We start from the raw sequence: 14,559 nt of genomic DNA on the forward strand, positions 1-14,559 counted from the left end.
TCAAAACTTGGCTAAAAGCTCATGGACACCATCTATAGTGTTTCCTATGTCTAAAAGGTGGATGTTTTATAAAGTTTCTAAAATAAGAAACTTTCTGTTTTTCAATCTCTATCAACAAAAGCACCTTGACCGCATATCTTTGTTTTCTTATATCTAAAAGATGTTTGTTTTATAAAGTTTATAAAATAAGAAACTTTCTATTTTTTCAATCTCTATCCATTATCAACTAAATCTAAGATTCAATACCATCGCATCTTCATCTTCAACAGTTTGAGAAGCTCTGCGTTGCTAGTGTGAGAAGCTCTGCGTTTCTAGTGTGAGAAAATCTCCTCTTCGAGGAGATCATCTTCTTCTTCCGGCCAGCCGGCTGGAGGCCAAGGGCCCAATCCCTTCTCGGTTTTCTCCTTCTTCCTGGGAAGCTATTCGGTCTGCTGTGAGAGATTTTGGAGGAATTCCAGTCCATGGAGATTCCTCCTGACCCGGGAAAGTCTGCTGTTTTGGACGGCCGTTTCTGGGCACATCCAACACCAGCTGGTCTTGGCCATTCTCCCTCACCCCATGGAAATGTGCCTCAAGCCGTTTGTGGGCTTGAGGATAACTATTTCTTAGATGGGCTCCCTTCTTGTGTTGACGAAAAGCCATCTCCTCTCTCTGAACCAGGTATGAATTCTGTCCAGCGGGTGGCATACCTGAAAGAATTGTTCCCTCTTGAGGATCCTGAACCCTCAACCCATTTCAAGAGAGGTACTAGAGTGCACAAAAGGTTTACCATAACCCCAGCTCAGATTACAAGCTCTCTGAAAAAATCAAAGCAGAATTCTACAATTCCTGTGAAAACTCCTACTCCTCGAAAATCCCAAAGACCTGACCTCCAGTCCACACAAGAATTTCGTGCTCCTCCCCCTCCATCCTTGAGCTGCTTCTTACCTCTGAATCTGCAAGTTGGAGAAGAAGAGACAGCTGGAGGGAAACCTTCCATTTTGGGAATTTCTTCCATTACCCATTGCCCAACAGTTTTTGCTGTGACCCCTGACAGTCAACACCTACCACCTGACGTCTCCTCTGTCCCAACCTTATCTGTTCCCTCCTCATTCCCAACCAGCTCTGTTCTCTCTCCAGAACCCAGTCCTTTTTTAAATCAAAAGCTGATTGCAGCAGCAAAAACAGAGAAAATCAGCATTAAACCACACCCCCACTCATTTATCTTTTCCACCCCTGGGAATTATTCCCGCCCAATTGCAATTTCAAATGAAACAACTCCTTCTCCCAGCTCAGATTTTCCCGCCCACTCTGTTGGGACAGACCCAACGCCCATTCCCCTGCCCCTGGAAACTGATGGGTCTGATGCTACTCAATCAGCAACAGGAGCTGCTGCTACCCAAGCTAAAACCAGTCCTTGGAGATCCCTCTTTGGGGAAAAGTCTACTAAGGGTCTTTCAAAACTTGAGTTTGTAAACCCTGTAGCTGCTGATTCGGGGAAGAAGAGGATTTCTTTCGAGAATGAGGAGCTTGAGGAGATTGGCTGTAAATGGAGAACTTCTTTGGTGGGATACTTTATTGGTAGGAGGCCGTACTTCATGAATCTGAGAGAAAATCTCTCACGAAAGTGGAACCTTAAAGGAGAGCTGCAGATTTTTACTCTCTCAAATGGGTTTTATTTATTTCAGTTCACCTGTCTGGAGGATTGTGACTCAGTGCTGGAATCAGGGGAGCACTCCTATGCGGGGAGACCTTTGATTTTACGAAAGTGGAAACCAGGGACACCTCTCGAGAAGCTAAACCTTACCTCAATCCCTGTGTGGGTTCGTCTTCCAGGTTTGCCTCTTGAGTTCTGGAGTGCTAAAGGATTAAGTAAAATAGCCAGTTTCATAGGGAATCCTTTGTACATGGATTCAAGGACTGCTGAAGAAACAAGACTAAGTTACGCTCGTATGTGTGTGGAAGTGGAAGCAGGGGCAGAATTTCCCGAAACCATTCCCATACACACCCCTTATGGGATCCACAACCAAAAAGTGCAATATGACTGGAAACCATCAGCCTGTAAAACCTGTATTGACTTCAGTCATACCTCGGAAGCATGCCCCAAAAATGTTCAGGTTGCGCAGCACAACCATAAGCAGGAATGGCGACCAGTAAAAAATCCCTCTAAGCAACCCCTACAAGCAGTAAAACCTGCTAGAGACCGGGAGGAAAGGCCAGTCAAACCCACTTGTATATTCCCCCAAGTTGTGGAGCATAGCAGAATTCTAAGTGGTGTCAGTGCCCATGTGGTGGATACAGCAATCCAGATTCAAAACAGCTTTGATGCCCTGGCTGATGTTGAAGGAAATGAAAATGAAGAGGGGGAAGAGAGTGAGGATCAAGTCGAATCCAATATAGACGATCGAGATAAATTGGTAGGCTGTCTTGGAAAAGAATTCGTCCATGTCACATCCTCATCAGGTGGAATTCCTGAGGAAAGCCCAGTTATGGTTGAAGCTCAAGTTCAGGAGGCTCAGGACTTAAATGGCCATGATAGTTCCCAACTCCATGCCTGCGTAATGCCTCCTTCTGGCAGGCCCATCAAACTTCTCCCACCCTGTTCTGATGGTAATTCTAGGAGCTTGGAATGTTAGGGGCCTTTGCTCCGAAACTAAAAGGGGGGATATAAAGCGGATCATCCAAGAGAATAAGCTCTCCCTCTTGTGCCTGTCTGAACCCAAAGCCAAGGAAGTCGACGTGCAGAGGTTCTTGTCTGAAATTAGCGAAAATTGGAAGTGCCAAACAAATTATGAATTCTGTGGCAAGGGAAGAATCTGGGTCCTCTGGGACCCAAAGGTGATATCCTTTCAAGTCCTCTATATGAATTCCCAAATTATCCACGGGGGATCTTACTGTATCTTGACTGGTCACTGTATTCATCTATCTGCTATCTATGCATCTAACGATGCTCCCGAGCGCAGGCAACTCTGGTCATCTTTAGTGGGGCTTGTTCCGGCTGCTCCGGTTCCTTGGATTGCCTTGGGAGATTTCAATATCACTCGTTTTGCTGATGAGAGATGGGGAGGAGCTGATCCAAAGACCTCCGACATGAATGAGTTCAATGCTTGTATTGAGGACTGCTCTCTTCTTGACTTAAGATCCGTTGGGCAAACTCTCTCTTGGACTAACAGTTCTCGCACTGGTCACCTTAAACTTCGTAGGCTTGACAGAGCTTTAGTGAATGAGGAATGGCTACATGGGTTCCCAATCTCCTATGTTCACTACAAAAATCCTGGGTTGTTTGATCACTCCCCTATCATTGTCTCCACTTCCCCAGTGCAGTCTACAGGGGGAAAACCTTTCAAATTCCATAACATGTGGCTTTCTGATACTTCCCTCTATGAGGTTGTTGAGAGAGCTTGGCACCTGAAGATCAGTGGAAATCCAATGTTCAGAATCTTCAAGAAACTCCAAGGTACAAAGAGAGCTATAAAAATCTGGAATCATAATAGCTTCGGGAGGATTGACATCCTGGCTCCTCAATTCAGAAAAGATTTAGATGAGATCCAAACTAAGATTGGTCTGGACCCTCGGAACCTTAGCCTCAGAGCTGCGGAACAAGACATCAGAGAGAAGTTCACCCGGACTGCCCAGCAGGAGGAGAGTTTGTTTCATAAAAAATCCAGAGTTGACTGGCTTAATCTTGGTGACTCTAATACTGAATATTTTCACTCTGCCATGTCCATGCGCAGAAACCAGAACCAGATTCAGGCAATTGAAGATGATAATGGTGAGCTTTGTACTGAACCCAAGGGAATTGCGGATATCCTGGTTAATCACTTCTCTTGCTTGCTTAACCACAATTGCCCTATGACTGGAGGTCTTCCTGCCCCCCAGTATAAACTGTCCCTTGATGATGTCCGTGACCTTGTCAGACCTTTCCAGGCCGAGGAAATAAAGGAGGTGGTTTTCAAGTGTGATGGGAACCGAGCCCCTGGTCCTGATGGCTTTAATGGGGTCTTTTTTAAGCACTTCTGGTACCTAATTGCAACTGAGGTTGTTGAAGCCATCCATTATTTCTTTCGAACTGGCAACCTCCTTCCTGCATTCAATACCACTTTCATAGCTCTGATTCCAAAATGTAGTGGAGCATCCTCCCCCAACCATTTTAGACCCATCTCCTTGTGCAATTTCTTCTATAAAATCATATCCAAGCTGCTGGCGTCTAGACTCAGCAAAGTTCTGAACAGAATTGTCAGCCCCAATCAATCTGCTTTCATCAAGGATCGGCTTATCCAAGATAATGTCCTCCTCTCCCATGACCTGTGCCACAACTTCCACAAGGCCTCGAACACTAAAGCCTTATGTTTAAAGCTTGACCTGAAAAAAGCTTATGATTATGTTATTCATGAAGCCCTCCTTGGATTCATGAGAAAAATTGGTTTCCCCACCTTGTGGTGCACCTGGATTTCAAAGTGCATTGCCTCTCCTTCTTTCTCGGTGCTTCTCAATGGTTCTCCGAAGGGCTTCTTTCAGTCCTCTAATGGGCTAAGGCAAGGAGATCCCCTGTCCCCTCTGTTATTCTGCCTGGTAATGGAAATCTTCTCCTGCATGTTGAATTCGGCTCAAGCCTTGGGTAAAATCAAAACTCCGTTTTCCAAAGGAAATCTTAATATAAATCATGTCATGTATGCTGATGATGTCATGGTTTTCATCACCCCAGACCTCGAATCTGTTGCAGGGATCAAGGTTGTCTCCAATCTTTCAAGCGCATTGCTGGTCTGGATGTTAACTTCCAGAAAAGTGAAGCTTTCTTGTCCGGCACTTCTGCTCAGCTCAAAGACCTGATTTGCTCTTCCCTCTGCATCAAGGAAGGTTTGCTCCCCATTAAATACTTGGGTCTCCCTCTGATTACCAAGAGACTGTCCAGCCACGATTGTCAGCCATTATTAACCAAAATTCGGAGCAGATTAGGCATGTGGAATAACAAAAAGCTATCCCGGGCGGGGCGAATCGAATTGATCAAAGCTGTTCTCACCTCCTTCCAGATTTATTGGTCTGCTACCTACAACATCCCCATGGAAATTCTGCTCGAGATTGAGAAAATATTCAGAAATTTCCTCTGGGGGGGGTCTGACCAACAGAATCAATACTCTCCAATTGCTTGGGCTTCGGTCTGTCGACCAAAAAGAGAAGGGGGTGTGGGGATCCGCAGCGTTGTTGATATCAATAGAGCCTCTCAATTAAAACTCCTCTGGCACATTGTTCAGAACAGGGAATCTCTGTGGGTTAGATGGTTCAAAATCAAATACCTCAAGAAAAGTTCCTTTTGGAATAGGCCTATGCCTTCGAACCCGGCCTGGGGGGTGAGAAGTATCTTTAATTGTAGAACTTTGGCGAAGCCCTTTGTGTGCTATTGTGTGGGCAAAGGTAGAAACATCGATTTTTGGACTGACCCGTGGCATCCGGATGGACCCGTCCACACTCAAACAACTGAAGGCGAGCTGTTCTGTCTAACTAAGCAGACATCCATTGAATGCATGCATCAAGATGGAAGTTGGGCTCACATCCTCCACCAAGCTTACTTGCCCCAACTCCACAGGATTATGAAAACTGGGCTGTTCTCCCATCACGAAGTCGACAGAATTATTTGGAAGGGCAACCCAAATGGGAAATTTTCTCTCAGATCTGCTTGGAACCAATGTAGAACTCGTTGGGCTGAGGTTCCCTGGTTCAAGACTGTCTGGCATAAAGGCCATATCCCTAGGTACAGCTTCACCACCTGGCAAGCAATGCAAAACAGGCTCAGTACTCGGGACAGGCTATGCTTCCTCGGATCCCACAGAGATCTCAGCTGTCTGCTCTGTAACGCTGGCCCTGAATCGGTGAACCATCTCTTCTTTCGATGCTCCTATTCGGCATGGATCTGGAGATCTATTCTGTGGCGGTGTGGGTTCAGGAGGAAGCCGCTCAAGACCCTCTTACAGGAAGAAATGTGGATCCGGGAAAAGTTTAAAAGGGATGGGCAAGCCACCTCGATTATGCGACTTAGTTTCTGTGTGGTGGTGTACATGATATGGAGAGAAAGGAATAGCCGGCTGCACGGGAAGCACCCTTGCCATAAGACGAGTACCCTCCACAGTTGCCTCAGTATCATTCATTCTAGGCTTGCTCATCTTCACCTGGACGATGTTATTAGCCGGAAAAATGTTGCAACTGCCGCAAATTTTGGTCTTCCTTGTATCCAAGTGAAAACCGAAGCTGTCTTCTGCTCCTGGATCAGGCCGGATCATGAATTTTACAAGATTAATACTGATGCTGCTGTTCACAATGGGATGGGTGGAATAGGGGGCTTAATTCGGAACTTGATGGGGGAGGTCCAAGTCATGTTCTCTCTTCGGTCGGGCTGTGAGGAGATCCATCTTCTGGAAATGAAAGCCATCCTCCATGGGATCATACTCGCGCGCTCGGAAGGGTATGAATCAATCTGGATTGAATCCGATTCTTTGGTTGCAGTAAATGTGATCTTAGAAAAGTGGGAGTGTCCCTGGAAAGCCATTCCAATTGTTGAAGAAATTCGTGACGCCCTCAGAAACACTCAGAACTGGAAATTGTCTCATATTTGGAGAGAAGCGAACGGGGCCGCAGACTTCCTGTCTAAGCCCGACTGTTGTTGCGAAGGAGCTGTCCTCCTCCCTTCTACTATCCCCCCAACTCTTAGGGATATCCTGGATCTTGATGCAGCCGGCCACCTTTACCCTCGTGTGTAGGGTTATCGATGTGACCTTCAGATCCGCAGCGGTGATCAATGCTGTGGTTAGTTGTTGGTGTTGGGGGGCTATATGTACCCCCAACTGTGGGATTCTTCTGGGCCCCCATTGTAATTCTTGCTTATTGGTTTTAATATATCCGGTCGGGGTCTGCCTAACCCCAGCTTACCAATCAAAAAAAAAAAAAAACTAAGCAAAAAGCTCCTTGACACCATCTTTACGATTTACTAAGTTTAAAAGATTGATATTTTATAAAGTTTCTAAAATAAGAAACTCTCTATTTTTTCAATATCCATCATTCATCAACTAAATCTAAGATTCAATACCCACTCATTCTTATCCCAAAACTTGGCTAAATGCTCGTTGATATAATCTCTAGGGTTTCTTATGTCTAAAAGATGGATGTTTGATAAAGTTTCTAAAATAAGAAACTTTTAATTTTAAAATCTCCATCATTAATCAACTAAAGCTAAGATTCAATACCCTCTCATCCCCATCCCAAAAGATGGTTAAAAGCACATTGACACCGTCTCTAGGGTCTCATATGTCTAAAAGATGGATGTTTTTTAAGCTTTCTACAATAACAAACTTTCTATTTTTTCAATCTCTATCCTTTATCAACTAAATCTAAGATTCAATACCATCTCATCCTCATCTCAAAACTTAGCGAAAAGCTCCTTCACACCATCCCTAAGGTTTCTTTTGCTAAAAGATAGATGTCTTACAAAGTTTTTAAAATAAGAAACCATCTATTTTTTAAATCTCTATTCTTCATCAACTAAATCTAAGATTCAATATCATCTCATCCTCATCTCAAAACTCAGCTAAAAGTTCCTTGACACCATATATAGGGTTTCCTATGTCTAAAAGATGGATGTTTTGTAAAGTTTCTAAAATAAGAAACTTTCTATTTTTTCAATCTCCATCATTTATAAACTAATTCTAAAATTCAATACCATCTCATCCACATCTCAAAACTTGGCTAAAAGCTGCTCGACACCATCTTTTGGGTTTCCTATGTCTAAAATATTGATGTCTTATAAAGTTTCAAAAATAAGAAACTTTTTAATTTTTCAATCTCCATCCTTCATCAACTGAATCTAAGATTCAATATCATCTCATCCCCACCTCAAAACTTTGCAAAAAGCTCCTTGACACCATCTATGGGGTTTCCTATGTCTAAAAGATGGATGTTTTATAAAGTTACTAAAATAAGAAACTTTCTAGTTTACAATCTCTATCCTCGATCAACAAAATCTAATATTCAATACCATCTAATCATAATCTCAAAACTTGGCTAAAAGCTCATGGACACCATCTATAGTGTGTACTATGTCTAAAAGGTGGATGTTTTATAAAGTTTTTAAAATAAGAAACTTTCTGTTTTTCAATCTCTATCAACAAAAGCACCTTGACAGCATATCTTGGTTTTCTTATATCTAAAAGATGTTTGTTTTATAAAGTTTCTAAAATAAGAAACTTTCTATTTTTTCAATATCTATCCATCATCAACTAAATCTAAGATTCAATATCATCGCATCCTCATCTCAGAACTAAGCAAAAAGCTCCTTGACACCATCTTTACGATTTACTAAGTTTAAAAGATTGATATTTTATAAAGTTTCTAAAATAAGAAACTCTTTTTTTTTTCAATATCCATCATTCATCAACTAAATCTAAGATTCAATACCCACTCATTCTTATCCCAAAACTTGGCTAAATGCTCGTTGATATCATCTCTAGGGTTTCTTATGTCTAAAAGATGGATGTTTGATAAAGTTTCAAAAATAAGAAACTTTCTATTTTTACAATCTCCATAATTAATCAACTACATCTAAGATTCAATACCCTCTCATCCTCATCCCAAAACATGGCTAAAAGCTCATTGACACCGTCTCTAAGGTCTCATATGTCTAAAAGATGGATGGTTTTTAAGCTTTCTACAATAACAAACTTTCTATTTTTTCAATCTCTATCATTTATCAACTGAATCTAAGATTTAATACCATCTCATCCTCATCTCAAAACTTGGCTAAAAGCTCCTTGACAGCATCCCTAAGGTTTCCTTTGCTAAAAGATAGATGTCTTACAAAGTTTCTAAAATAAGAAACCATCTATTTTTTAAATCTCTATTCTTCATCAACTAAATCTAAGATTCAATATCATCTCTTCCTTATCTCAAAACTCAGCTAAAAGTTCCTTGACACCATATATAGGGTTTCCTATGTCTAAAAGATGGATGTTTTGTAAAGTTTCTAAAATAAGAAACTTTCTATTTTTTCAATCTCCATCCTTTATAAACTAATTCTAAAATTCAATACCATCTCATCCACATCTCAAAACTTGGCTAAAAGCTCCTCGACACCATCTTTTGGGTTTCCTATGTCTAAAATATTGATGTCTTATAAAGTTTCAAAAATAAGAAACTTTCTAATTTTTCAATCTCCACCCTTCATCAACTACATCTAAGATTCAATATCATCTCATCCCCACCTCAAAACTTGGCAAAAAGCTCCTTGAAACTATCTATGGGGTTTCCTATGCCTAAAAGATGGATGTTTTATAAAGTTACTAAAATAAGAAACTTTCTATTTTACAATCTCTATCCTTGATCAACAAAATCTAATATTCAATACCATCTAATCATAATCTCAAAACTTTGCTAAAAGCTCATGGACATCATCTATAGTGTTTCCTATGTCTAAAAGGTGGATGTTTTATAAAGTTTTTAAAATAAGAAACTTTTTGTTTTTCAATCTCTACCAACAAAAGCACCTTGACAGCATATCTTGGTTTTCTTATATCTAAAAGATGTTTGTTTTATAAAGTTTCTAAAATAAGAAACTTTCTATTTTTTCAATCTCCATCCTTTATAAACTAATTCTAAAATTCAATACAATCTCATCCACATCTCAAAACTTGGCTAAAAACTCCTCGACACCATCTTTTGGGTTTCCTATGTCTAAGATATTGATGTCTTATAAAGTTTCAAAAAGAAGAAACTTTCTAATTTTTCAATCTCCATCCTTCATCAACTAAATCAAAGATTCAATATCATCTCATCCCCACCTCAACACTTAGCAAAAAGCTCCTTGACACCATCTATGGGGTTTCCTATGTCTAAAAGTTGGATGTTTTATAAAGTTACTAAAATAAGAAACTTTCTATTTTACAATCTCTACCCTTGATCAACAAAATCTAATATTCAATACCATCTAATCATAATCTCAAAACTTGGCTAAAAGCTCATGGACACCATCTATAGTGTTTCCTATGTCTAAAAGGTGGATGTTTTACAAAGTTTCGAAAATAAGAAACTTTCTGTTTTTCAATCTCTATCAACAAAAGCACCTTGACCGCATATCTTGGTTTTCTTATATCTAAAAGATGTTTGTTTTATAAAGTTTCTAAAATAAGAAACTTTCTATTTTTTCAATCTCTATCCATCTTCAACTAAATCTAAGATTCAATACCATCGCATCGTCATCTCAGAACTAAGCAAAATGCTCCTTGACACCATCTTTACGATTTACTAAGTTTAAAAGATTGATATTTTATAAAGTTTCTAAAATAAGAAACTCTTTATTTTTTCAATATCCATCATTCATCAACTAAATCTAAGATTCAATACCCACTCATTCTTATCCCAAAACTTGGCTAAATGTTCGTTGATATAATCTCTAGGGTTTCTTATGTCTAAAATATGGATGTTTGATAAACTTTCTAAAATAAGAAACTTTTAATTTTAAAATCTCCATCATTAATCAACTAAAGCTAAGATTCAGTACCCTCTCATCCTCATCTCAAAACATGGCTAAAAGCACATTGACACCGTCTCTAGGGTCTCATATGTCTAAAAGATGGATGTTTTTTAAGCTTTCTACAATAACAAACTTTCTATTTTTTCAATCTCTATCCTTTATCAACTAAATCTAAGATTCAATACCATCTCATCCTCATCTCAAAACTTGGCAAAAAGCTCCTTGACACCATCCCTAAGGTTTCCTTTGCTAAAAGATAGATGTCTTACAAAGTTTCTAAAATAAGAAATCATCTATTTTTTAAATCACTATTCTTCATCAACTAAGTCTAAGATTCAATATCATCTCATCCTCATCTCAAAACTCAGCTAAATGTTCCTTGACACCATATATAGGGTTTCCTGTGTCTAAAAGATGGATGTTTTGTAAAGTTTCTAAAATAAGAAACTTTCTATTTTTTCAATCTGCATCCTTTATAAACTAATTCTAAAATTCAATACCATCTCATCCACATCTCAAAACTTGGCTAAAAGCTCATCGACACCATCTTTTGGGTTTCCTATGTCTATAAAATTGATGTCTTATAAAGTTTCAAAAATAAGAAACTTTCTAATTTTTCAATCTCCATCCTTCATCAACTAAATCTAAGATTCAATATCATCTCATCCCCACCTCAAAACTTTGCAAAAAGCTCCTTGACACCATATATGGGGTTTCCTATGCCTAAAAGATGGATGTTTTATAAAGTTACTAAAATAAGAAACTTTCTATTTTACAATCTCTATCCTTGATCAACAAAATCTAATATTCAATACCACCTAATCATAATCTCAAAACTTGGCTAAAAGCTCATGGACACCATCTATAGTGTTTCCTATGTCTAAAAGGTGGATGTTTTATAAAGTTTCTAAAATAAGAAACTTTCTGTTTTTCAATCTCTATCAACAAAAGCACCTTGACAGCATATCTTGGTTTTCTTATATCTAAAAGATGTTTGTTTTATAAAGTTTCTAAAATAAGAAACTTTTTATTTTTTCAATCTCTATCCATCATCAACTAAATCTAAGATTCAATCCACGCATCCTCATCTCAGAACTAAGCAAAAAGCTCCTTAACACCATCTTTACGATTTACTAAGTTTAAAAGATTGATATTTTATAAAGTTTCTAAAATAAGAAACTCTCTTTTTTTTCAATATCCATCATTCATCAACTAAATCTAAGATTCAATACCCACTCATTCTTATCCCAAAACTTGGCTAAATGCTCGTTGATATGATCTCTAGGGTTTCTTATGTCTAAAAGATCGATGTTTGACAAAGTTTCTAAAATAAGAAACTTTCTATTTTTACAATCTCCATCATTAATCAACTAAATCTAAGATTCAATACCCTCTCATCCTCATCCCAAAACATGGCTAAAAGCTCATTGACACCGTCTCTAGCGTCTCATATGTCTAAAAGATGGATGTTTTTTAAGCTTTCTACAATAACAAACTTTCTATTTTTTCAATCTCTATCCTTTATCAACTGAATCTAAGATTCAATACCATCTCATCCTCATCTCAAAACTTAGCGAAAAGCTCCTTCACACCATCCCTAAGGTTTCCTTTGCTAAAAGATAGATGTCTTACAAAGTTTTTAAAATAAGAAACCATCTATTTTTTAAATCTCTATTCTTCCTCAACTAAATCTAAGATTCAATATCATCTCATCCTCATCTCAAAACTCAGCTAAAAGTTCCTTGACACCATATATAGGGTTTCCTATGTCTAAAATATGGATGTTTTGTAAAGTTTCTAAAATAAGAAACTTTCTATTTTTTCAATCTCCATCCGTTATAAACTAATTCTAAAATTCAATACCATCTCATTCACATCTCAAAATTTGGCTAAAAGCTGCTCGACACCATCTTTTGGGTTTCCTATGTCTAAAATATTGATGTCTTATAAAGTTTCAAAAATAAGAAACTTTTTAATTTTTCAATCTCCATCCTTCATCAACTGAATCTAAGATTCAATATCATCTCATCCCCACCTCAAAACTTTGCAAAAAGCTCCTTGACACCATCTATGGGGTTTCCTATGTCTAAAAGATGGATTTTTATAAGGTTACTAAAATAAGAAACTTTCTATTTTACAATCTCTATCCTCGATCAACAAAATCTAATATTCAATACCATCTAATCAGAATCTCAAAACTTGGCTAAAAGCTCATGGACACCATCTATAGTGTTTCCTATGTCTAAAAGGTGGATGTTTTATAAAGTTTCTAAAATAAGAAACTTTCTGTTTTTCAATCTCTATCAACAAAAGCACCTTGACAGAATATCTTGGTTTTCTTATATCTAAAAGATGTTTGTTTTATAAAGTTTCTAAAATAAGAAACTTTCTATTTTTTCAATCTCTATCCATCATCAACTAAATCTAAGATTCAATACCATCGCATCCTCATCTCAGAACTAAGCAAAAAGCTCCTTGACACCATCTTTACGATTTACTAAGTTTAAAAGATTGATATTTTATAAAGTTTCTAAAATAAGAAACTCTTTTTTTTTTCAATATCCATCATTCATCAACTAAATCAAAGATTCAATACCCACTCATTCTTATCCCAAAACTTGGCTAAATGCTCGTTGATATCATCTCTAGGGTTTCCTATGTCTAAAAGATGGATGTTTGATAAAGTTTCTAAAATAAGAAACTTTCTATTTTTACAATCTCCATAATTAATCAACTAAATCTAAGATTCAATACCCTCTCATCCTCATCCCAAAACATGGCTAAAAGCTCATTGACACCGTCTCTAGGGTCTCATATGTCTAAAAGATGGATGGTTTTTAAGCTTTCTACAATAACAAACTTTCTATTTTTTCAATCTCTATCCTTTATCAACTGAATCTAAGATTCAATACCATCTCATCCTCATCTCAAAACTTGGCGAAAAGCTCCTTGACAGCATCCCTAAGGTTTCCTTTGCTAAAAGATAGATGTCTTACAAAGTTTCTAAAATAAGAAAATATCAATTTTTTAAATCTCTATTCTTCATCAACTAAATCTAAGATTCAATATCATCTCATCTTTATCTCAAAACTCAGCTAAAAGTTCCTTGACACAATATATAGGGTTTCCTATGTCTAAAAGATGGATGTTTTGTAAAGTTTCTAAAATAAGAAACTTTCTATTTTTTCAATCTCCATCCTTTATAAACTAATTCTAAAATTCAATACCATCTCATCCACATCTCAAAACTTGGCTAAAAGCTCATCGACACCATCTTTTGGGTTTCTTATATCTAAAATATTGATGTCTTATAAAGTTTCAAAAATAAGAAACTTTCTAATTTTTCAATCTCCATCCTTCATCAACTACATCTAAGATTCAATATCATCTCATCCCCACCTCAAAACTAGGCAAAAAGCTCCTTGAAACCATCTATGGGGTTTCCTACGTCTAAAAGATGGATGTTTTATAAAGTTACTAAAATAAGAAACTTTCTATTTTACAATCTCTATCCTTGATCAACAAAATCTAATATTCAATACCATCTAATCATAATCTCAAAACTTTGCTAAAACCTCATGGACATCATCTATAGTGTTTCCTATGTCTAAAAGGTGGATGTTTTATAAAGTTTCTAAAATAAGAAACTTTTTGTTTTTCAATCTCTCCCAACAAAAGCACCTTGACAGCATATCTTGGTTTTCTTATATCTAAAAGATGTTTGTTTTATAAAGTTTCTAAAATAAGAAACTTTCTATTTTTTCAATCTCCATCCTTTATAAACTAATTCTAAAATTCAATACAATCTCATCCACATCTCAAAACTTCGCTAAAAACTCCTCGACACCATCTTTTGGGTTTCCTATGTCTAAAATATTGATGTCTTATAAAGTTTCAAAAATAAGAAACTTTCTAATTTTCAATCTCCATCCTTCATCAACTAAATCAAAGATTCAATATCATCTCATCCCCACCTCAACACTTTGCAAAAAGCTCCTTTACACCATCTATGGGGTTTCCTATGTCTAAAAGTTGGATGTTTTATAAAGTTACTAAAATAAGAAACT

General features: G+C 37.6%; 1 protein-coding gene across 1 annotated transcript; it reads left to right on the plus strand.

Moving 5' to 3' along the window:
* The first annotated feature begins 461 nt into the window (after window positions 1-461).
* On the plus strand, window positions 462-6,731 carry LOC143891209 (uncharacterized). Its single transcript, XM_077395839.1, has 3 exons — window positions 462-2,589; window positions 2,705-4,710; window positions 4,761-6,731. The coding sequence occupies exons 1-3, from the start codon at window positions 462-464 to the stop codon at window positions 6,729-6,731; spliced, it is 6,105 nt and encodes a 2,034-aa protein (XP_077251954.1).
* The last annotated feature ends 7,828 nt before the right edge of the window (window positions 6,732-14,559 follow it).

This window comes from Tasmannia lanceolata, unplaced genomic scaffold (assembly GCF_043159265.1).
Source record: "Tasmannia lanceolata isolate RefF3 unplaced genomic scaffold, GAP_Taslan_0.1 ptg000013l, whole genome shotgun sequence".
NCBI lineage: Eukaryota > Viridiplantae > Streptophyta > Magnoliopsida > Canellales > Winteraceae > Tasmannia > Tasmannia lanceolata.

Bases quoted from the DNA above. Each gene is read 5' to 3' on its own strand.
- LOC143891209 (XM_077395839.1), top strand. From the start codon at position 462: ATGGAGATTCCTCCTGACCCGGGAAAGTCTGCTGTTTTGGACGGCCGT. The intron at 2,590-2,704 runs GTAATTCTAGGA...CTGAACCCAAAG, and splicing joins TCTCCCACCCTGTTCTGATG to CCAAGGAAGTCGACGTGCAG. The intron at 4,711-4,760 runs GTTGTCTCCAAT...GTTAACTTCCAG, and splicing joins AATCTGTTGCAGGGATCAAG to AAAAGTGAAGCTTTCTTGTC.